Source organism: Aegilops tauschii, chromosome 6 (genome assembly GCF_002575655.3).
Source record: "Aegilops tauschii subsp. strangulata cultivar AL8/78 chromosome 6, Aet v6.0, whole genome shotgun sequence".
In the NCBI taxonomy this organism is placed as follows: domain Eukaryota; kingdom Viridiplantae; phylum Streptophyta; class Magnoliopsida; order Poales; family Poaceae; genus Aegilops; species Aegilops tauschii.
Genome location: NC_053040.3, coordinates 409644006 through 409666940, shown reverse-complemented (window position 1 = coordinate 409666940; position 22935 = coordinate 409644006). Strand labels below are relative to the sequence as shown.

Below are 22935 nucleotides of genomic sequence, written 5' to 3'. Positions count from 1 at the left end.
TCGACGGCGGCCATCCATGCCGCTGAGGGGGGGCACTGGCACCCGCGGGGGGGACAGGCGCTGGCAACGGCGCGGCAGAGACATTCGTGTGCACCGGCACCGGCACGGGATAAGTTTGACCATTCACTTTGAGCTTTCTAATAACACATCTCACTCCCTCTCTTGTTTCCCTACATCAAATCCTAGAACCCCAAGGGATTTGGGAACATTTGATAGAAGTTCTCCAATCAAGTGATAGATCCACTCCTTCCCCTTGTTTGCACCAAAAGAATTCATGATTTGAGCAAGTCTTGAGCTTTTCCCCGTCATTCTTGTTACTCTTGGAGGTTGGAGACTCCTAGGCGGTAGGAGTCTTTCGGAGAGGAATCGACCTTTGTGATTACCCCTGGAAAAGTTTGTGAGGGTTTGGAGACCACCCCAAGGTCTACCACTAGTGGTTGAGAAACGCCTGTGTGGTGTTGTCTCAAAGGGAGAATAGGGTGAGCCTTCGTGGCGTTGGTGTGCCTTCGTGGTAACATCCACCTCTCTAACGGTGACGTAGCTTCCCTCCAAGGAAGTGAACATCGGCATACATCCTCGTCTCCCGGAGTTGCGGTTATTCCTAACCCTAACTCTCTACCTGTGGTTACTTGTCTCTTAGCACTTACTTATATCATATTGTGCTTTCTTACTTACATACTTGTGTTACTTGCTTAGCTCTTAGTACTACACTTGAAATTGTTAGGCTCACCTTCATATTCCGCATTATTGCCTAAAATTGCTAAGTCATAATTAAAATTTGTAATTGTACTTATTCACCCCCCCCCTCTAGGTCCATCTCGATCCTTTCAATTGGTATCAGAGCCTCGTGCTCTATTCTTGTGGCTTAACCACCCTAGAGCGAGATGAACCCCGATGGGACTCCCCTTGTTGCAGATCCGAAGGATAAAGGTGAGGCTTCTTCAGAAGTCAAGTCCTTTACTTCTGAGGATCTGGAACGGGCCCTTGCTAAGCAAAAAGAGGAGCATGATGCTTCTCTTTAGGCCTTGGTCCAAATGAGAATAGCCACGTTGTCCACGGTGCTTGCACCACTTTCGGGTGGTGCGGCTTCGAGGCCAACTCTGCCTACTCCGTCACTTGGTCAACAACCTCCTAGCAATGATCACTCCAGTGTCCCTTGGCTTCATGCAAGACCCCAAGTTGAGAAACCGAAATATAACCCTCAAGGCAAACCTCCTTTACTTGATGCCACTTCTGATTTTTCCTTGTGGAGAGTTGCTATGCAGGATCATCTTCGATATGGAAACGATGAGATGCTGGAGATCTTGGAGTATGGTTACCATGTGGTTGATCCAAAAAATCCTACACCAAGAGAAATTTATGACAAGAATCTCAATGACACTGCTACCATGTGTATAAGGAGAGGTATGGTTGAAAAGCAAAGGAGACCTTTCATACACATCACAAGTGCCAAGGAACTATGGGAAAGTATTATAAGATCCAAGACCGATACCTCCACCCTCCGGAGTGCTCAATATGAAATTGCCAAGGGGCAATTGCAAAACTTTTGTATGGAGAAAGGTGAAACTCCCAATCAACTCCTTGAGCGTCTCATGACTCTCACCGCTGACATTGAGTCATGTGAGTGTGACAAGACACAAGATGGATTCAACATGACTAAGCGATTCCTTGTGGACAAGTTGCTTCATGCTCTTGCCCCATATCACCATCAAATGGTGTGGGACTAAGACAACACCATGCCTTCAAGGAAATGACTACAGATGACATCATATCCACTTTCCAACTATTTGAAGAGTCAAAGGCAAATGCTACAAAACATCTTGCCATGCATGGTACTCCAACATCAAAGATCAATCTTGCATTGAAGGCCAAGCATGTATGTGAAGATGAGTAAAGTGAAGAAGAAGAAGAAGAAGAAGAAGAAGATGATGATGATGAAGATGGTGATGAGGTTGAATCCGATGAGGGCCCTTCATATGAAGACATGTCTCTCTTTGTCAAGAAGTTTAGCACGGGAAAATTAAAGGGAAGATTTCAAAAGAAGAAAGTAAGAAAATGCTACAACTGTGAAGAAACCAACCACTTCTCCAACGAGTGCCCTTATGAGAAGAGAGAGGATAAACCAAGGTTTCCCAAGACCTTTCCCAAGAAGAAGTTGCCAAATCCTTTGAACTCCAAGCTCAAGAAGAGAGATGGGAAAGCAATGATTGCTCAAGAAGAATCCAATCCGGATGATGTTAGTGGTGTTGCCGGAGTTGCTCAAGATTCTCAAAACACATTGAGGCTAGTCAACAAGAGTGGTGATGTTGTCACCTACAACTACATGAAGGACTACAAGGGCAACACTCACAAGTGCCTCATGGCAAAGGCCATGGTAGAAGATGGAGAGGACCAACACTCTCCTGACAAGGTCAAGGTAACCCCACGATCAAACCCTCCTCTTTTCACCCCTCCTACTCCTAGTGATGAGTATCTTCATGCAGAGGATTGCTATGAGGATGATGATATAGATGATCCTATGCTTGCTAAACTAAATAAGTTCATGTTCTCCCTCAAAGGAAAGAAGCTCACTATGTTTCGTATGCTTATGGAGATGGTGAGTAAGCACACCATCACCATTAAGGAACTCGAAACCCTTGTTACCGAGGAAAAGGAAAAATATGAAATCCTTGAGCGGAAAGTCCAATATGAGGAATCACGAAATGATGAACTATGCTTGAAAATTGGTGCAAACATTGATGTTCATACTAAAGATCTTGCCTCCTTAAAAAAGGCTATTGACTCTTGCGAAGAGTTGATGAATGATAAAAGTAAGCTTGTGAAGTCTAATACTTCTCTCTCTAAGGATTGTGAGCTCCTATCCGTGTCCCTCAAGACTAAGGAAGAAGAGCTCACCCTTCTTAAAAAGAGTTTTGAGACGCTCAAGCTTACTTATCTTGAAACTCTAGCCAAGGCTTACTCTTCTCCTATTATCAATGTTGATGCATGTACTACTAACTTAGTAGTGATCTGGCATCTATTCTTGAGGAGAATCACTTTCTCAAGGCTCAAATCGAGAAAGGTCTCATGACATGTGCTCAAGGTCAAAAGAACCTTGATGAGGTATTGAGGCAACACAATGAGGTGTTTGCCAAAGAGGGGCTCGGGTTTGACCCAAGCGCAAGCAAGAAGAAGACGTCTTCTCAAAAGTGCACCACCCCTCTAAAAGAAACTTTTGTACGAGAAGGGCACAAGGAGAAAGGTAAGGTTGTTAGTGGGAAGGTCACAAGGGGCATACCCACTCTCAACAAGCCAAAAGAGTTCATGCCTCCATCCTATGTACTTCGTAAGACTAAGGATGGAGAAGTTTATGCAAAGTTTGTTGGTCCTCGAAATGCATTTTGGTTTTATGCTAATTGGGTCCCTAAGACCCTTGTGACTAACCTGAGAGGTCCCATTGCAAAATGGGTGCCTCTAACCAAGTCATAATTGTGTGTAGGTTGCTTTCTCTGGTGGAGTAAAATGGGTGATTGACAATGGACGTACAAATCATATGACCGGAGATAGCAAATTGCTCTACGATTTCATGGAAGCTATTCAACCATTTATGAGCATTATGTTTGGTGGAGGATCAAAAGGACAGGTACTTGGTTTGGGAAAGGTGGCTATCACAAATGACATGTCTCTTGCAAATGTCATGCTTGTCCAATCCCTTAAATACCATTTGCTTTCTGTTCGCCAATTGGCTTTCGTTGGTTATGATACACTCTTTGGACTAACGGATGTGAAAGTCTTTAAGAGAGATACTCTCGAAGTGGCCTTTGTTGGAGAGTTGGATGGCAACCTTTACACGGTTGATTTCTCGAAAGAGAGCACATTCCATGCAACTTGTCTAATGGCCAAGGCCGACAAGGGGTGGCTATGGCATCGCCGACTAGCCCATGTCGGCATGAGAAATCTTCAGGATCTCTTAAAGGGTAATCACATCCTTGGACTAACCAATGTCTCTTTCGAGAAAGATCGTGTGTGTAGTGCATGCATAGTCGGGAAGCAACATCAATCAAAGCGCCCACCCAAGAATATTGTGTCTACTTCAAGGCCTTTGGAGCTCCTTCATGTGGATCTTTTTGGGCCTCCTTCATGGGATAGTCTTGGTGGGAAAAGTATGGGCTTGTCATTGTTGATGATTACTCAAGATATACATGGGTTTTCTTCCTCAAGTCCAAGGACGAGACGAAGATCACCTTCATTGATTTTGCCAAGCAAGCACAACGCAAGTTTGAGAAAGAAACCTTGGCAATAAGAAGTGATAATGGCTCCGAGTTCAAGAACTACACCTTGGAAGGATTTCTTAGTGATGAAGGGATTGAGCATCAATATTCCGCTCCATACACACCTCAACAAAATGGTGTTGTTGAAAGGAAGAACCGAACACTTGTGGAGATGGCAAGGTCCATGTTGGATGAATACAAGTCGCCACATAGTTTTTGGGCCGAGGCTGTCAACACCGCATGCCATGCATCAAACTGGCTCTTCCTCCGCACAATATTGGAAAATACTCCATATGAACTCCTAACCGGGAACAAGCCAAATGTCAAGTACTTTCGCGTATTTGGGTGTAAGTGTTTCATCCTCAACAAAAGAGAACGGTTAGGGAAATTTCAATCCAAAACAATTGAGGGCATATTTGTTGGGTATGGATCAAACTCTCACGCCTATAGAGTCTACAACAAATCCTATGGATGTGTTGTAGAAACTTGTGACTTGGTGTTTGATGAATTTAATGGCTCCCATGGGGAGCAAGTTGATCTAAGTGATGTAGGTGAAGAAGATTCCTCTCAAGATATTTTGACCAGGGGTGTTGGTGCACTTCTTCCAATGGAACAAGAATCTCATGGCAATGAAGAAGAAGATGGAAGCTTCACAAATCATCAAACCACCTCAACACCCATACCATCACAAGCTCCCACTGCTCAACCAATGCCCACTGTTCAAGAACAAGAAGATGATCAAATCCCCCATCATGAGCATCTCCATGATCAAGATCATCACCAAGAGCAAGAACAAGAAAGTGCAATCATTAATGATGAACCTCAACAAATGCAATATGAAGAAGAAGATCTTCCACCACACATTAATGACCCATATGTTGAGGATGTGGATGATGGACATGCAGTTGAACCTCGTGAAACCCTAACCTCCATCATGCCCCATGTGGCCGGTCGTGTTGATGTTGATAAAATCCTCACCGGCATATCGGAAGGTAGAGTCACTCGTAAACAATTGACAAACTTTTGTGCTCACTTCTCGTTTGTGTCTAGTGTTGAGCCTCTCAAGGTACAAGAAGCGTTGATGGACAACGATTGGCTCATTGCTATGCAAGAAGAGTTGAATAGCTTTGAGCGCAACCAAGTGTGGTCATTAGTCAAGAGGCCAACTACGGAACACAACGTCATTGGAACAAAGTGGATTTTCAAGAACAAGCAAGATGAGAATGGTGTAATCATCCACAACAAGGCAAGGTTAGTGGCACAAGGGTACTCACAAGTTGAAGGTTTGGACTTTGGTGAGACCTTTGCCCCCGTTGCCCGTCTTGAATCCATTCGCATGTTACTTGCTTATGCTGCTTTCAATGGTTTTACATTACATCAAATGGATGTGAAGAGTGCTTTCCTTAACGGTCCTCTACAAGAGGAAGTATATGTATCACAACCACCTGGGTTCGTTGATCCCGATCACAAAGACTATGTGTATAAACTTCATAAGGCTTTGTATGGCCTCAAACAAGCACCTCGTGCTTGGTATGATCATCTTAAGAAGTTTTTACTTGCTGATGGTTTTGTGAGAGGGGTGATCAATCCCACTCTTTTTACTAAGAGGGACAAGGGTGATTTGATCTTATGCCAAATCTATGTAGATGATATCATTTTTGGTTCTCCTAACATTCATTTGTGCAAGAAGTTTGCGGCTTCAATGACCAAGAATTTTGAAATGTCACTCAATGCGGATTTGAAGTTCTTCCTCAGATTTCAAATTCAACAATTTCAAGAAGGAATTTTCTTGTCCCAAGCAAAATACCTCAAGGATATCCTAGAGAAGTTTGGCATGTCTGATGCTAGTCCATGTAAGACACCCATGCCAACCAAAATTGCACTCATTGAAGACACAAATGGTACTCCTTTCGACCCATCTATTTACCGCTCGATGATTGGTTCATTGCTTTATCTTTGTGCATCTAGGCTAGACATCATGTTTAGTGTATGCATGTGTGCTAGATTTCAAGCTTCCCCTAGGGAAAGTCATCATAAGGCGGTTAAGCATATTCTTAGATACCTTGTTCACACCCCAAAGTTGGGTCTATGGTACCCCAAGGATGCTAAGTTTGATCTCATTGGGTACACAGATGCGGATTGGGCTGGAGACAAAGTGGATCGTAAGTCCACCTCCGGTGCATGTCAATTTCTTGGATGCTCCTTGGTAAGTTGGTCCTCGAAGAAACAAAATTGCATTGCCCTCTCCACCGCCGAAGCTGAATACATTGCAATCGCCAGTTGTGCAACTCAATTACTATGGATGAGGCAAACTTTGAAGGATTACGGTATCACCTATAGACATGTGCCTCTTCTATGTGATAATGAAAGTGCCATCAATATTGCTGAGAACCCCAAAAATCATACCCGCACCAAGCACATTGATATTAGGTATCACTTCTTGAGAGATCATGTGGACAAGGATGATATTGACATTGCTCATGTTGGCACAGATATGCAACTTGCAGATATTTTCACGAAGCCATTGGATGAAGCAAGGTTTTGTCAACTTAGGCGTGAACTTGGTATCTAGGAGCTTGACAACATTATGTGAAAACTAGTATCCATGCATGCATTGTCATAATGTCTTGTCTCGATGTAGGCATATATTTAGGGGGAGACACTCAACTCATGGGTACTCTCACCCTATGAAATGCATAAAAAGAACAAACACTCTCAAAGCTACCATGTTATTCTAACTATGGAGCTTTCAATGATGGAGTAGTGATTATGCACCCAAAGTTCAAATTATTGCGGTGCCATCTCACGTATACTCAAACATGGGTTCGATCGGTGTGATCTCTGTTTGGTGTTGTTGTTTCATTGACATAGGATACTCACTACTTCAAAATTATACAAATTCTTCTTACTCCATACTGAAATCATTGTTGGTACTCTTACACGTGGGTTAGATCATCATTGTCATCATCATCTCCTACCTTGTCATCATCTCCATTGTCTTTTAAAGACAAATTTCTGTGTGTCGGTTGTCCGGTACTGTCCGGACGTCCGTAAAAAGCCTTCTGGTCACCCCCCTTCGGACGTCCGTAGTACTCCGGTCGTCCGTAAAAAGTCTTCTGTTGTCCTCAGGCCCGTCGTCCGGTCTATCCGGACCTCCGTTAATTTTTCTGGCCCAGGCACCGGACGTCCGTAGAACTCCGGTCGTCCATAAAAAGTCTTTTGTTGCCCTCAGGCCGGTCGTCCGGTCTATCCAGACTTCCGCTAATTTTTTCCCTGGTCCAGGCTCCGGACGTCCGTAGAACCCCGGTTGTCCGGGATTTTCTCGGGCACATATATATAGCGCGGGGTGCGGTTCGAGTCATTTTTACCCTAATCCCTTCGCTCCCCTCCTCTGTTCTCCACCGCCGCCGCCCCTGTCTCGCGGCTTTGTCGGCGTCCTGGGAACGGGGGTCCCCAAACTTGCCTGCCTGCGGCCCATGGCGTGGCTCCACAAGCAGGCCCGTACGGCCCATCTTCACCAGCAAGTGCCCAAGACCCTCGCGAGGGGCTAAGCCTCGCGAGGCGGACGACACAAGACCTCCTTAGGGGCGGCCTCACCAGGCTGGCTCGCGAGGGGTGGAGAGATCAAGGCAAGGGGTACCTCGCGAGGTTTCCCGTGATGTAAGCCATGACAATCAAGGCCAGGCGGGCGCCAGGTGGGCGCCAGCGATCGCAACGTCCTCGTTTCCCCTTTGGTGCTAAGGAGGCAAGCGCAGGCGAAGAGTACCGAGGCATCAGGCAAAGGTTTCCATATCGGTGCAACGAGCCCAAGACCAGCAGGACGGCAGGACGGAGGTCACTGTGGAGCCCAGGACGGTGTCACCACTAGAGCCTTTGGCAGGCGAAGACCATAGTCAGGATAGCTTGTACTAGCTGTCCCCCTTCAAACTGGCCGTTGTGGCATCCCTTCCCGCTCAATATTTGGGAAGAGGACCAGGGCCTCTATAAATAGGACTAGCCACCTCCATAGCAGGGGATCGAAACCTTCACCAGCTCACCAAGCACAAGAACAACCCACCTCAGGAGGCTATTATTCCCTTGTAGTGTTCATCATCAGCCTAAGGCAATCCACCACCACCACACTGGAGTAGGATATTACACCACAACTGTGGCCCGAACCAGTATAAATCTTGTGTCCTTTGTGTTGTGAGTTCATTGAGTTTAGCCCTAGAGATCGTGGTGAGGGTGAGGGCGTGATTAGGTAGGGGGAGATCTTCGTGCGCACCCCAGTGTTCGAACCTCAAGGGTTTTGCCGGAACCCGAAATCCGACATTTGGCACGCCAGGTAGGGGTGAAGGAGTCCGGGATTAGGGGGTCCTCGGACAGCCGGACTATATACTTCTGTCGGACTGTTGGACCATGAAGATACAAGACCCAAGACTTCGTCCCATGTCCGGATGGGACTCTCCTTGGCGTGGATGGCAAGCTTGGCAATACGGATATGTAGATCTCCTCCCTTGTAACCGACTCTGTGTAACCCTAGCCCCCTCCGGTGTCTATATAAACCAGAGGGTTTTAGTCCGTAGGACAACAACAATCATACCATAGGCTAGCTTCTAGGGTTTAGCCTCTACGATCTCGTGGTAGATCAACTCTTGTAATACTCATATCATCAAGATCAATCAAGCAGGAAGTAGGGTATTACCTCCATCGAGAGGGCCTGAACCTGGGTAAACATCGTGTCCCCCGCCTCCTGTTACCATGTGCCTTAGACGCACAGTTCGGGATCCCCTACCCGAGATCTGCCGGTTTTGACACCGACATTGGTGCTTTCATTGAGAGTTCCACTGTGCCGTCACCATAAGGCTTGATGGCTCCTTCGATCATTAGCAACGATGCGATCCAGGGTGAGGGTTTTCCTCCCCGGACAAATCTTCGTATTCGGCGGCTTCGTACTGCGGGCCAACTCGCTTGGCCATCTGGAGCAGATCGAGAGCTACGCCCCTGGCCATCAGGTCAGGTTTGGAAACTTGAACTATACTGCCGACATCCGCGGAGACTTGATCTTCGACGGATCCGAGCCCATGTCAAGTGCGCCGCACAATCACGGCGAGCATGATTTAGCTCTGCTGTCGGACAATGTTCGGGAGATCGCACCTGCAACTACTCCGGCCCTCAATCCGGAACAAATTGCGCCATCTGAGGACGGGTGGATGGACCCCGCCACGGAGGCCGCACACTCAGCAGCGATAGAGCCGAATACTGACTTCACCTCCTACGAGACCCGTGTTGCCGAACAGTTGGATTCGTCCTCGGCCATGGACTCCGAGCCGCCTGTGTCCGTGCCCATCGAATCCGATTGGGCACCGATCATGGAGTTTACCTCCGCGGACATCTTCCAGCACTCGCCTTTTGGCGACGTGCTAAACTCGTTGGACTCTCTCTCCCTGTCAGGAGACCCTTGGCCGAACTATGTCCGGCTAGAATGGGATACGGACGACGAAGAAATTCGCTCCCCACCCACCACCCACTTAGTAGCCACTGTCGACGACTTAACCGACATGCTCGACTTCGGCTCCGAAGACATCGACGGCATGGAGGACGATGCAGGAGACGAACAAGAACCACCGCCCATAGGGCGCTGGACTGCCACCTCATCGTATGACATATACATGGTGACACCCCCAAAGAGGGGGATGGCGATAAGACAACGGAGGATAATCCCTCCAAGAAGCAATCCAAGCACCGGCGTCAGCGGCGCCGCTCTAAGTCTCGCCATAGCAAAAGCAGCGATACCAGGACAAGAGACAATAATGCTCTGGATAGTGCCGAAGACGATGATAATCCCCTCCAGCCAGACCTCGAGCAGGAGGATGAACAAGCTAGCCCTCCGGAACAGGCAGCAAACGGAGAATCAGAGGATGACAATTACATGCCTCTCTCCGAAGACAAGGTGAGCCTCGGCGATGAAGAATTTATCGTGCTTGAGGATCCCGTCGAGCAGGAGCGCTTCAAGCGTCGGCTTATAGCCACAGCAAACAGCCTGAAGAAAAAGCAACAACAGCTTCGAGCTAATCAAGATCTGCTAGCGGATAGATGGACTAAAGTCCTGGCAGCCGAGGAATACGAACTCGAGTGACCAACCAAGAGTTACCCAAAGCGCAGGTTGCTACCCCAACTCGAGGAGGAAGCATTGAAACCTACATCACCAGCGTATGATGCGGCTGATCGGCCACCTCGTGGCCGAGACAGAGAGGCTTATCAGCCCGAAGTATAGCCCGCACCCCGCCGCCATTCAAAAAAAATACCAAGGCCTGGGGTAACACGCGGAACCTGCGATACGTATTGGAAAACAAAGCAAAACATGCAAGATCGATCTACGGATCATGGGGGCGCGCCCCAACGCGGGACGATGACCGTCACGCCGGATATGCTAAAAGCAAATCCGGCCGGGCCGAATACAGCAGACAAGACTCGTATGAACTGCGTCGTGATATAGCCCGGCACAGAGGCGCTGCACACCCCCTATGCTTCACTGATGAAGTAATGGATCACAAATTCCCAGAAGGGTTTAAACCCATAAAAATTGAATCATATGATGGTACTACAGACCCCGCGGTATGGATAGAAGACTTCTTCCTCCACATTCACATGGCCCGCGGAGATGATTTACATGCCATCAAGTATCTCCCGCTAAAACTCAAAGGGCCGGCTCGGCATTGGCTCAATAGCTTGCCGGCAAACTCCATCGGAAGTTGGGAGAGCCTGGCAGATGCATTCCTGGATAATTTCCAGGGCACTTATGTGCGACCGCCGGACGTTGACGATTTAAGTCATATAACTCAGGAGCCAGGGGAATCGGCCAGGAAATTCTGGACCCGGTTCCTAACTAAGAAGAACCAAATTGTCGACTGCCGGATGCAGAGCCCTTAGCGGCATTTAAGCATAATATCCGCGACGAATGGCTTGCCCGGCACCTCGGCCAAGAGAAGCCAAAATCAATGGCAGCCTCACGACACTTATGACCCGCTTTTGCACGGGCGAAGATAACTGGTTGGCTCGTAGTACCAATACAGCAAGCAAACCTGGCATATCAGAAGCCAAGGATAGCAACGGCAAACCACGACGCAACAAACACAAGCGCCGCAAATATGGTGAAAACGCCGAAAATACGGCAGTTAATGCCGGGTTCAGGGGCTCAAAGTTCGGTCAGCGGAAAGGGCCACCCAAAAATAACAATCCGGGTCCATCCAGTCTGGACCGCATACTCGATCGCCAATGCCAAATTCATGGCACCCCAGGAACGCCAGCCACCATACCAACAGAGAATGCTGGGTCTTCAAACAAGCCGGCAGGGCAGGTGCCAAAGACGGAGAAGGGGGGCCTCAAAGCGATGATGGCGACGAAGAGCCCAGATCACCGAACATAGGAGGGCAAAAGAAATTTCCCCCGCATATTCAATCGGTGAATGTGGTAAATACCACCCAAATTACCAACTCGGACCGGATACGCACCCTTAGGGATGCCGACTTAACGGAACTAGTCGTCCCACAATATAAACTAGGGCCGGTCACCTTCAACCGCACGGATCGTCCGGTTAACACCAATCAGGGCAATCCAGCCGCACTAGTCCTCGACCCAATAATAGACGGGTTCCACCTCACTCGAGTCCTTATGGAGGGAGGCAGCAGTCTAAATCAGCTTTACCAGGACATAGTGCGCAAGATGGGCATCGATCATTCGGCGAACAAACCCACTAAAGCCACTTTCAGAGGCATCATACCAGGTGTGGAAGCCAGCTGTACAGGCTCCATCGCCCTTGAGGTAGTCTTCGGATCACCAAAAAATTACCATACCGAAGAGTTAATCTTCGAAATCGTCCCTTTCCGCAGTGATTATCAGGCACTGCTCGGACGAACCGCGTTCGCTCGATTCAACGCGGTGCCACATTATGCCTACCGTAAGCTCAAGATGCCCGGTCCACGCGGCGTCATCACGGTTAGTGGCAAGGCCGAACCTTCCCTCGGCACCAGCAAATACACCACTGCCTTAACAGCAGAAGCAACGAGCAGCACCTTGCAGCCGAACCTCGAGTCGACGTCCAGGCTCCCGGACACCATCAAGGGACTCCGAACTACTTCGTGAAAGGATAGCCCGGCTCGTCCAGAGCTCAATTAAACACTCCGGCGAAGGCCAGGACAGGCCGCATTCCGCGGCTCAACCGCTCTCCGGCACGCAAATATTTCTTACATTTCCTTCACAGGTTCACCTTCGCGTCGACCAGGACAGGCTATACGGAGGCAGCTTGAACGCGCAAGGGAATCCTTCGACATTCCCCGCAATGACCATCCGGCTATATTAAGGATCCGCACTCAGCCTCTTCCACCTGGTCTCAGCAGGTTCCGCAATCATATTCCTTTTTTTATCACATTACTTGTACCCATACGCATAGACGTACTATTCAAATACAACATGTGGATTTATATGACGTTTACCTGCTGTTATTTCTTATTGAAATTCTTTTGTCAAGTGGCATCCGTACACAGCGATATGCCTTAAAATATGCCAGGGGCTTTGTTTTACCCATAACACGGCAATAAAGTCTGAACACCTTCATGGAAGTTCGGCACCCTGAACCTATAGCATTATATGCATCAGCTCCGAATCATGTCTTGGGTCAATAGTTGGGTTTGCCCGGCTCCCATGTTTTGGTACCTTACGTTCCGCTATATCAGCTAAGGTAGCACTGGGAGAACTACTGTGATTGTGTCCCGGTTCTTCCGGACGAGCACCTCAGTAGAGAAAGCCGAAAACTGACTGTCATGATACGGCGAGAGCGGGTCAGCTGTTCGAGAGGTCACAAAATCTTTAAGGATTTCTCCCGCATAATGCCATAACCAATGCAGCGTGTGATGGATCGGTTTTTTCTTCGATCAGGTGCTTATAGAGCCCCTAGTACGGTCTTCCGAACACCAGGGGCTGCGCCTACCATACTAAAGCTCCTATGGCTAAGTGAGAGTGATAAAGCCCTATAGTCCGATTGCCTGGTTCGTTGTGCTGGGCACCTCCTTCGAAGGACCCAAAACTGGGATAAAGAGTGCTCAGGTTTATCCCGAACACCCCCATACTTCTTATGTGGGGGCAGAAGCCGACGACTGGCCAACTCTCAAGTTTAACATATAAAACGGCCGCACAGGAGGGTAAACTTTTATATAACAGGCAACAAATAAATGACCTTGTTCAAACATTACAAAGGACAACATGATTGGCATTCATGGAAATATAATGTCCTTGGTGCATAGCTCCGCTGCAAGGTAGGATCCTTTCAGGACACTCTCATAATATAATTCGGGCTTGCGGTGCTCCTTTCCCTCTGGCGGCCCTTCGGTCCTCAGCTTCTCAACATCCATCTTCCCCGAGTGCACCTTTGCGCGGGCGAAGGCCATTCGCGCACCTTCTATACAGATCGACCGCTTGATGACGTCAAGTCAAGGGCAAGCGCTTACAAGCCGCTTCACGAGCCCGAAGTAGCTGCTTGGAATCAGCTCGGCAGGCCATAGCCGAATAACCAAATCTTCCATGGCTAGTTCTGTCGCCTTATGCAGTTCGATCAGCTGTTTTAGTTGATCAGCAAAAGGCACCGGATAATTCGGTGCCAAATACTGTGACCAGAAGAGCTTATCTACAATGTTCCTTTCTTCGGCTCGGTAGAATTGGGCGGCATCTGATATGCTGCGGGGTAGCTCGGCAAATACCCCTGATAAATCTGGATTCGAAATTAGAAACATAGTTTTCCCCTCAAATACTTGCTTTACATGGAAAAAGCCTTACCCGCCGTGATCTTTCTCGCCTCTTGGATCCCCTGCAGGGCGCTTTGGGTTCCCCCCGGGCATCGCTCGTGGCCTGATGGGCCAGGGTGAGTTCGGATTCTTTCTCCGTTAAACTCTGCTCCAAGGTCTCGCACTTCCTCACGGCCTCTTGCAGCTCCTTCTCAGCTTTAATAACCCTGGCCTCGTGCTTCTCACGAAGAGCCTGCTCTGTGGCTGCCTTTTCCTCGGCCTCGGCCACAGCCTTCTTAAGGGCTTCGACTTCGGTCACAACCCCTAGCGCAAATCATGAAGCTTAGTTCATACTGAAAATTCATTCGCAATAAACGCGAACAAGACTTGTGCATACCTTGTTTATCTCTCAACTGCATTTTCAATTGGCCAAGTTCTTCTTTGGCCCACTCCAGACTTTGATTCAGCCCGAAGATCTCCGCAGTATGAGAAGCAGCAGCCGCTACAAACGCCTGCTTATAACAGAAGAGAAATAGATGTCATTCAATGAGTCTTCCTGCGAACATAAATTCGATCCTCTGTCCGGTTCTTTCTTTCACCGAACAGTGTATCAGGGGCTACTATCTATACTATGACACTCTTCGAAAAATCATAAAACATACCTCAAAGCCTCTTATAAGGCTGATACAGGCTTCGTTCAGTCCACTCTCAGCTGACTGAATCTTCTCAATCACCGCACCCATAAGGGCACGGTGTTCATCAACGATGGAGGCGCTCTTCAGCGCCACCAACAAAGCATCCGACACCTCTGGTTGGACAGAGGTTGCCGATGGAACAGGCACGCCCCCTCCAGCCGAGGGAGGCTGCCTGCTTGATTTTGGAGCCGTATAGATCTCCGGAATTGCATCCGGCTGGGAGCCGAACTCAGGATGGCCCCCGCCGTCAGCTCCCATGGGAATCTTTTCCCCCATGTGTCCGACCCCTGAGGGTTGACTTCCAGGCGCCGCCTTCACGGTCTTTTTCTCTCCTCCTTGGTCGGGGTCCTTCTGGGACGAAGCCTCGGTGTTATGCACCTGTTTGGAGGAAGGGGCCTTTGGGGGGCGTCCCGCTCTCCATAGCATCTGAGCTCAGTGAATCCTCTGATGAGGATTGTTTGGTACGGGACTTTGCCGGACTACAAAAAATATGGCTTAGGTTAAAATACTATGCCATGATGAGTCTGGATGCCTAAAACGTACTCGGATTTTATATGCTTACGAGTTCACCAGGGGCTGGGCCCTGGGATCCCATGCCGGGCCGCTGTCGGCGGCGGCAGCGGACTCCTCCGGAAGAGGAGCCTTTCCCCTTTTGGACAGCTCGGCCTCCAAGTGTATGGAGGCCGTCCTCTTCTTTCTTCCCCCTGCAGGGGATTCATCTTCCTCCTCCTCCTCGTCCTCTTCAGAGGTGGAATGGGCATCAGAGCCTTCAGACATTGTGTCCGAAGTGCCGCGGCGACGAAGGCCGCCCCGGGTCTTTTTGGCCTCCTTCCCGGCCGTCTTCTTCGGCACCTTGTAAGGCGCTGGGACCAGCATCTTCGTCAGAAGTGGGACGGCTGGTTCTTCGGGCAGCGGAGCCGGACAATGGATCCGCTCCGCCTTCTTCGTCCAGCCCTGGGAGAGTTGTATAAAACACGCTAAGCGCTTCCTTTGGGTTACGCGGGTAAAAAGTTTGATGACTTACCGAACTTGCAGGGCGGGACAGTTGGTACCCGCGGTCCTCGGTGGAGTCCGGCCATGATTTGCTGGACTTGAAAAGCACCTTCCAAATGTCCTTGTGCGAAGAGCCGAAAAGCTCTCGCAAGGTTTGGTGCCTGGCCGGATCGACTTCCCATAAATTGCAAGTCCGGTGCTGACAAGGCAGGATCCGGCGAACTAGCATCACCTGGACCACATTGACAAGTTCAATGTCCTTGTCTCCCATATCTTTAACGCGCGTCTGGAGCACTGACAGTTCGTCGGACGAGGACCAGTCCAGGCCTTTCTTGACCCAGGATGTAAACTCGGGGGGAGACGGCCCATTCTGTGCCGCGCGGCTTAGTGATATAAAACCACTGCTGTTGCCACTCCTTGACAGAATCATTAAAGGTTCCCATTGGCCATATGACGTTGGGCATCTTGCTCACCATAGCGCCCCAGCACTCGGCGTGCTCGCCGCTCACCACCTTGGGCTTCGCATTAAAAATCTTCAGCCATAAACCGAAGTGCGGCGAGATGCGGAGAAAAGCCTCGCACACGACAATGAATGTCGAGATGTTGAGAAAGGAATTAGGGGACAGATCGTGAAGATCGATCCCATAGTAATACATGATGCCGCGAACGAATGGGTGGAGGGGAAACCCTAGCCCGCGGACAAAGTGAGGGAGGAATACAACCCTCTCGTGGGGTTCTGGAGTAGGGATGATCTGTCCCGCCGTCGGGAGTCGGTGGCTGATTTTCTTGGTCAGGTACCCGGCCTCCCGAAGCTTTTTGATATCCTTCTCTCGGACGGTAGAGGCCATCCATTTGCCTCCTGCTCCGGATCCGAACATCTTCGGAAGGCCTTTTGTGGGCAGAGAAGATGAACGCTTGGGCGATGGAGCTTGGGCGGAGGGGAATGAAACGGGAAGTCGAAAGCGTGGGTGCGAAAGGGAGTCCTTACCCCCTTATAAAGGCAGCAGGGATTCTGCGCCTCCCCACTTGCCTGGTAAAACCGCTTATTCCCCAAGCGCCATAATTGATGGCGCAGTTGGGTTACCCACACCCGTATTGATGAGAATCCCGTGATAAGGGGACACGATCTCTGCTTCGACAAGACGTGCCAAGAAAAACGCCTCGCGATATGTGCAGCGGCTGGTTGTGAAAAACGGTTCGAATAATGACCGGGCCGTGGTGTGATGTCATGCTGCAAAATGCGTCAGCAGATTAGATTTGTGGAAATATTATTCTCTCTACGATGGTATGTGGAATTTGTTTTGCAGAGCCGGACACTATCTTTGTGTTCAAAATCTTCTATGGAGTATTCGGAGGAGGAACCCGCCTTGCAATGCCGAAGACAATCTGCGCGCCGGACCCATCGTCATTGAAGCCTGGTTCAGGGGCAACTGAGGGAGTCCGGGATTAGGGGGTCCTCGGACAGCCGGACTATATACTTCTGCCGGACTGTTGGACCATGAAGATACAAGACCCAAGACTTCGTCCCGTGTCCGGATGGGACTCTCCTTGGCGTGGAAGGCAAGCTTGGCAATACGGATATGTAGATCTCCTCCCTTGTAACCGACTCTGTGTAACCCTAGCCCCCTTCGGTGTCTATATAAACCAGAGGGTTTTAGTCCATAGGACAACAACAATCATACCATAGGCTAGCTTCTAGGGCTTAGCCTCTACGATCTCGTGGTAGATCAACTCTTGTAATACTCATATCATCAAGATCAATCAAGCAGGAAGTAGGGTATTACCTCCATCGAGAGGGCCCGAACCTGGGTAAACATCGTGTCCCCCGCCTCCTGTTACCATCCGCCTTAGACGCACAGTTCGGGACCCCCTACCCGAGATCCGCCGGTTTTGACACCGACAAGGGGTGCGCCGGAATTTCCTTCCGCCAATCCGCGTCCCATCGCTTCATCGCCTCCATGTCGGACGCCCGTCGAGCCCGTGCTGAGTGCAGGGCCGCCCTCGCCACCCGCGTCGCTCAGACGGCTCCTATCGGCGGGCCTCCCCGTCGTTCTTCGTCGCCTGCCGCCAACACCGCCACCGGCCCGGCGGGAAACGAGCAGCAAGCATCCTCGCTACACCCCTCGGTGCGGCGGGACGGCCGCACCGCCACCCCATCACTGACCCTGGCCGGCTCGTCGTCTCACGCTCGTCGCACTCCCACAGACGCGCAGGCCGTGCTGCTCATGGCACACGAGCTCCTGCGCTACCGCCCCGTCGACGGCCTCTACAAGGACTGGCTCGACCGCATCGCTGAGCTCGTCAGCGCCGCAGGGGGTTCTCCCGTGCCATCTCTCTCGCTGCCACGTCCTCCGCCGGCTGCAGGCGACGTGGCCCACGGAGCGCCTCCACCACCTCTGCGCCAAGACGGTGTCTTGGCGCCAAGGCGCGCGGCCCCCGGCGTAACCCACCGCGTCCGGCGCCCGCACGAGAGGAAAGAAGCTGCCAAGAAATCCCCCGGCCGCGAGAGAACGTTCCCATGCTCCCCGCACCATTGCAGTAAGACCATGAGCCGCATGCGGTGGCGGCGCGCGGACATCAAGGGCAGGGCTCCACATCAGCAAAGGGTCCCGGTGGCCACCGCGGGCTGTCGCGCCTTCACCCCCGAGTTGCGTAGCGTCGCATGGCCGGGAAAGTTCAAGCCAGACCTGCCTCCACGCTACGACGGCACCCCCGACCCCGCGGAGTTCCTGCAGCTCTACGAGCTGAGCATCGAGGCGGCCAACGGCGACGAGAAAGTCATGGCGAACTGGTTCCCCATGGCTCTCAAGGACGGCGCTCGTTCGTGGCTCCTGAACCTGCCTCCGGGCTCGATCTCCTCCTGGGGCGACATGCGCGACCGCTTCGTCGCCAACTTCCAGGGCACTCATGATCACCCTCCGGCCACGGGTGACCTGTGCCACATCAAGCAGCGGCCAGGGGAGACCCTCCATAAGTACATCCAGCGCTTCAACAACGTTCGTGTAATGCCCACGATGCGGCTATATCTCTCACGTGTCGAGGCACGACTTGGAGGCATAACCGCATTGTAGGTTTTGTCGCAAGAAGGGTCATCTTCACACAATCCCATGTAATGAACAAGAATGGGATAAAGAGAGTTGGCTTACAATCGCCACTTCACACTATTCATAAATAAATTCATACATCATTCAAGATACACACATAGACCGACTACGGTCAAATCCAAATGAAAAAAAGATAACCCCAAATGCTAGATCCCCGATCGTCCCAACTGGGCTCCACTACTGATCATCAGGAAACGAAACATAGTAACGACCAAGTTCCTCGTCGAACTCCCACTTGAGCTCGGTTGCGTCGCCTGCACTGGTATCGTCGGCACCTGCAACTGTTTTGGTAGAATCTGTGAGTCACGAGGACTCAGCAATCTCACGCCCGCGAGATCAAGAATATTTAAGCTTATGGGCAGGAAAGGGGTAATGAGGTGGAGCTGCAGCAAGCACTAAGAAAATATGGTGGCTAACATACGCAAATAAGAACGAGAAGAGAAGCAATGCCACGGTCGAAAAGCTAGAAGTGATCAAGAAGTGATCCTGAAGCTACTTACGTTCATACATAACCCAAACCGTGTTCACTTCTCGGACTCCGCCAAAAAGAGACCATCACGGCTACACACGCGGTTGATGTATTTTAATTAAGTCAAGTGTCAAGTTCTCAACAACCGGACATTAACAAATTCCCATCTGCCACATAACCGCGGGCATGGCTCTCGAAAGTTTATACCCTGCAGGGGTGTCCCAACTTAGCCCATCACAATATTCCTTCTCCCCGGAAGACCAGATCAGGCTCGGAATCCCGATTACAAGACGTTTCAACAATGGTAAAACAAGACCAGCAAGACCACCCGACTGTGCCGACAAATCCCGATAGGAGTTGCACATATCTCGTTCTCAGGGCACACCGGATGAGCGAAGCGTACAGGTACCAACGTAACCCAAGTTGCCAAGGGACGGTCCCGCACAGTGCTCTAGTTTGGACCAACACTCAGAGGAGCACTGGCCCGGGGGGTTAAAATAAAGATGACCCTCGGGAGCGCGACTCCCAAGGGAAAAAGGCTTAGGTGGCAAATGTTAAAACCAAGGTTGGGCCTTGCTGGAGGAGTTTTATTCAAAGCGAACTGTCAAGGGGTTCCCATAACACCCAACCGCGTAAGGAACGCAAAATCAAGGAACATAACACCGGTATGACAGAAACTAGGGCGGCAAGAGTGGAACAAAACACCAGGCATAAGGCCGAGCCTTCCACCCTTTACCAAGTATATAGGTGCATTAATTAAAATAAGAGATATTGTGATATCCCAACATATCCATGTTCCAACATGGAACAAACTTCATCTTCACCTGCAACTAGCAACGCTATAAGAAGGGCTGAGAAAAAGCGGTAACTTAGCCAAACAATGGTTTGCTAGGAAAGGATGGTTAGAGGCTTGACATGGCAATATGGGAGGCATGATATAGCAAGTGGTAGGTAGCGCGGCATAGCAATAGAGCGAACAACTAGCAAGCAAAGATAGAAGTGATTTCGAGGGTATGGTCATCTTGCCTGAAATTCCGCTAGGAAGAAGATCAAGTCCATGAAGAAGACAAATGAACGTAGTCGAACGAACCCTCACAACTCCGGAACGAAACCGAAGCTAATGAGAGAAGCAAACCGGAAAGAAGCAAACAACATGGTAAACACACAAGCATAAACATGGCATGATGCACAATCAAGTATGATACATGTCCGGTTTAATGAGGCATGGCATGGCAAAGTGCAACAAACAATAATACAAATTAGGTGGAGTTCAATATGCAACGAGTTGCATATTGACGAAACACCACATGCATTTATTTAGTTCTCTCCCGATTATGTATCCAACTATTAAATGTTATTAAGCATGGCAAAGGGTGAAGCGTATGAAAACCACCTATCTAGGCAAGTTTAAATGAGGCCGGAACAACAAACAACAATTCTGGAAAATCCCCATGTGCATATTTTGAATTAGCTACTGTTCTGCCCTAAAACATATTTAAATGTTGTTAAACAGTAAAAACAAAGGGCACCATGTTAATCTATGCATTTTTTTCACCCCATTTACATATAAAGTTTATTAAATTCGGAGCTACGGTTAAATAGTTATAAAATAAATCATTTTAACATGGCATTTAAGCAAAATTAAACAAACAGCAAGTTTAAACATTTTAAACATGGATGAAAGTTGCATATTATGAAAGTACATGAAAAACTGAGCATCTTACATATATAGTTTATTTAATTCTGATGCATGGTAGTGAATTATGGATGCATGAACATCAAGGGGGTTTTCTGTAAAACAGTAAACTCTGCATAAATAGCCAAATTCGCGGGACTGGAAAAAAACAAGAACTGGGCCGAAACTGCAGGCTGGGCCAACAGGAGGAAAAACATAGGAGGGGCGCTGGGGCGCTCACCATGGGCTTTGGCCCGGGTCGGTGGAGGAGGCCCAAGAGGGGCCGGCTCGGGAGGAGCTGGGCCTTGAGATCGGGACGAGGCAGCAGCGCTGGGCCGGCGGCTTGAGGCAGCGACCCTGTCAACGCACGGCTGAATCGAGCGAAGCAGGTCGCGTCGTCCGGGACGAAGCAGAGGAAGCAGGGCGCTGGCAGCAGGGACTTGACGCGAAGGGGCTCGCGTCCATGGCGCATCACCGGGACGGCGCAGGTCTTGAGGAGGCCGAGGTCAACGAGCGAGGGCTCGTCTTCCTCGCAGAGAGACGAGGTCGACAGCGGCTGCGCTGGAACGGGGGAACGAGGGTGCCCTCCGGCGGGTGAGGAACGACGGGCGGAACTTGGCGAGGCGAAGGGACTTGACGGATCCAGGCGGAGGCGGCGCTCGACGGCAAAGGCTGGAGGCCGAAGCAGGGGAGGCCGCGACACAGAGGAGGCGACGGACCGAGCAGGGGCTGACGGCGCGGCTGCACATCAGCAACGCCGGGGCGAGGCAAGCGGCAGTCGCGGTGGCGCTGAGGACTCCGCCGGCGAGGAACTTGAGGCAGCGACGGGACTTGAGGACCTCGGCGAGGGGCTCAGCCATCCGTGGCGTGGGGTTCCTGAGAGATGTGAGAAAGAGAGAATCCGGAGAAGATGGAACGGAGAGAGAAAAGGAAGACGAGGCACAAGAGAAGGCCGGGTCAGGGCGGTGCTCATCTGAGGCGGCGACGGCGAGGTTGTTGTTGCTGCTGCTAGGACGGCAGGGGCACAAGGCCATGGGCGGGGTCGAGTTCGAGGCCGGGGTCAAGGGGATCGAGGAGCTCCTCTCCTGTGCGAGCTGGGCGCCTGGTGGATCGAGGCAAAGGTGACGGGCGAAGGGATTGGCTCGAGGATGAAATCGAGGAGGGAAGCTGTGGTCGGCTACGCTGGTTGGATCGGGAGGGATCCCGAGGAAGGTGTAGGCTGGTCAGGGAAGGATCCCGAGGAACATGCGAGAGTGGGTGGCGGCGCAAGGGGGAATAGGTTTAGGCTAGGGTTAGACTGATTTGGTAGGTGGGTGGACTATATAAAGGGAAATAGAATTAGGTTAGGACCCTCCGATTTAAATCGGACGGTCGAGAAAAATATAGGTTAGGAAGTTTAATTAAGAAAACGGAGATGTTTTATGTAGATGTTTGGGGATGATCCGGACCCAACGGTAATGAAAGTCCGATTCGGGTTCGGGGAAGTTTCGGACACGGGCGAGGGGTCGAAGCATTGTGCAAAGAGGGGTTAGGCGAACGAGGTCAAGAGGGAAGCGAAAACCCGATTGGTCTGGAACGGTCAACGAAGGCAGGGAACACGGCAACTACGAACGGATGCAAGCTATATGAAAACATGCAAATGCAATGCGCATGATGCTATGAGATGAGATGCAACAAACAAATAAATAACACAGCTGACTCGCAAAACAAGGAAGGCATTTGGAGCGTCGGTCTTGGGGCGTTACAGTTCGCCTCGAGATCCCCAAGGTGACGTACAAGGCCATCATCTCTGCGTTCTCTGACGGCGTCCGTGACGTCAAGATGAAGGAGGAGCTCGCCATCCATGAGGAGCTGTGCACGACCTTAGAGTTGTTCAACCTGGCGACCAAGTGCGCACGAGCTGAGGAAGGGCGCCTTTCCCTCCTCGAGCTCCCAGCTGCTGACCCCGAACAGAAGAATGCCAAGGCCAAGGACGTGAAGCGCAAGGGAGT

The 22935-nt window shown here is 50.3% G+C and overlaps 1 protein-coding gene across 3 annotated transcripts; it reads right to left on the bottom strand.

Annotated features, from left to right (window-relative positions):
- Positions 1 to 13425: 13425 nt before the first annotated feature.
- Positions 13426 to 22254, bottom strand: LOC141026271 (uncharacterized). Of its 3 annotated transcripts, none has more exons than XM_073502295.1 (5): positions 21186 to 22254; positions 20296 to 20386; positions 14406 to 14520; positions 14061 to 14332; positions 13426 to 13995 (listed from the first exon to the last, which is right to left on the bottom strand). In XM_073502295.1, exons 2-5 carry the CDS (start codon positions 20326 to 20328, stop codon positions 13912 to 13914), a joined length of 504 nt encoding a protein of 167 aa, XP_073358396.1. In that variant the 5' UTR covers positions 20329 to 20386; positions 21186 to 22254; the 3' UTR covers positions 13426 to 13911. The 3 variants fall into 3 exon arrangements, with proteins under 3 accessions (XP_073358396.1, XP_073358397.1, XP_073358395.1); XM_073502296.1 differs by having other exon boundaries at positions 13426 to 13986; XM_073502294.1 differs by lacking the exons at positions 20296 to 20386; positions 21186 to 22254 and adding an exon at positions 14671 to 15129.
- Between the last annotated feature and the right edge of the window lie 681 nt (positions 22255 to 22935).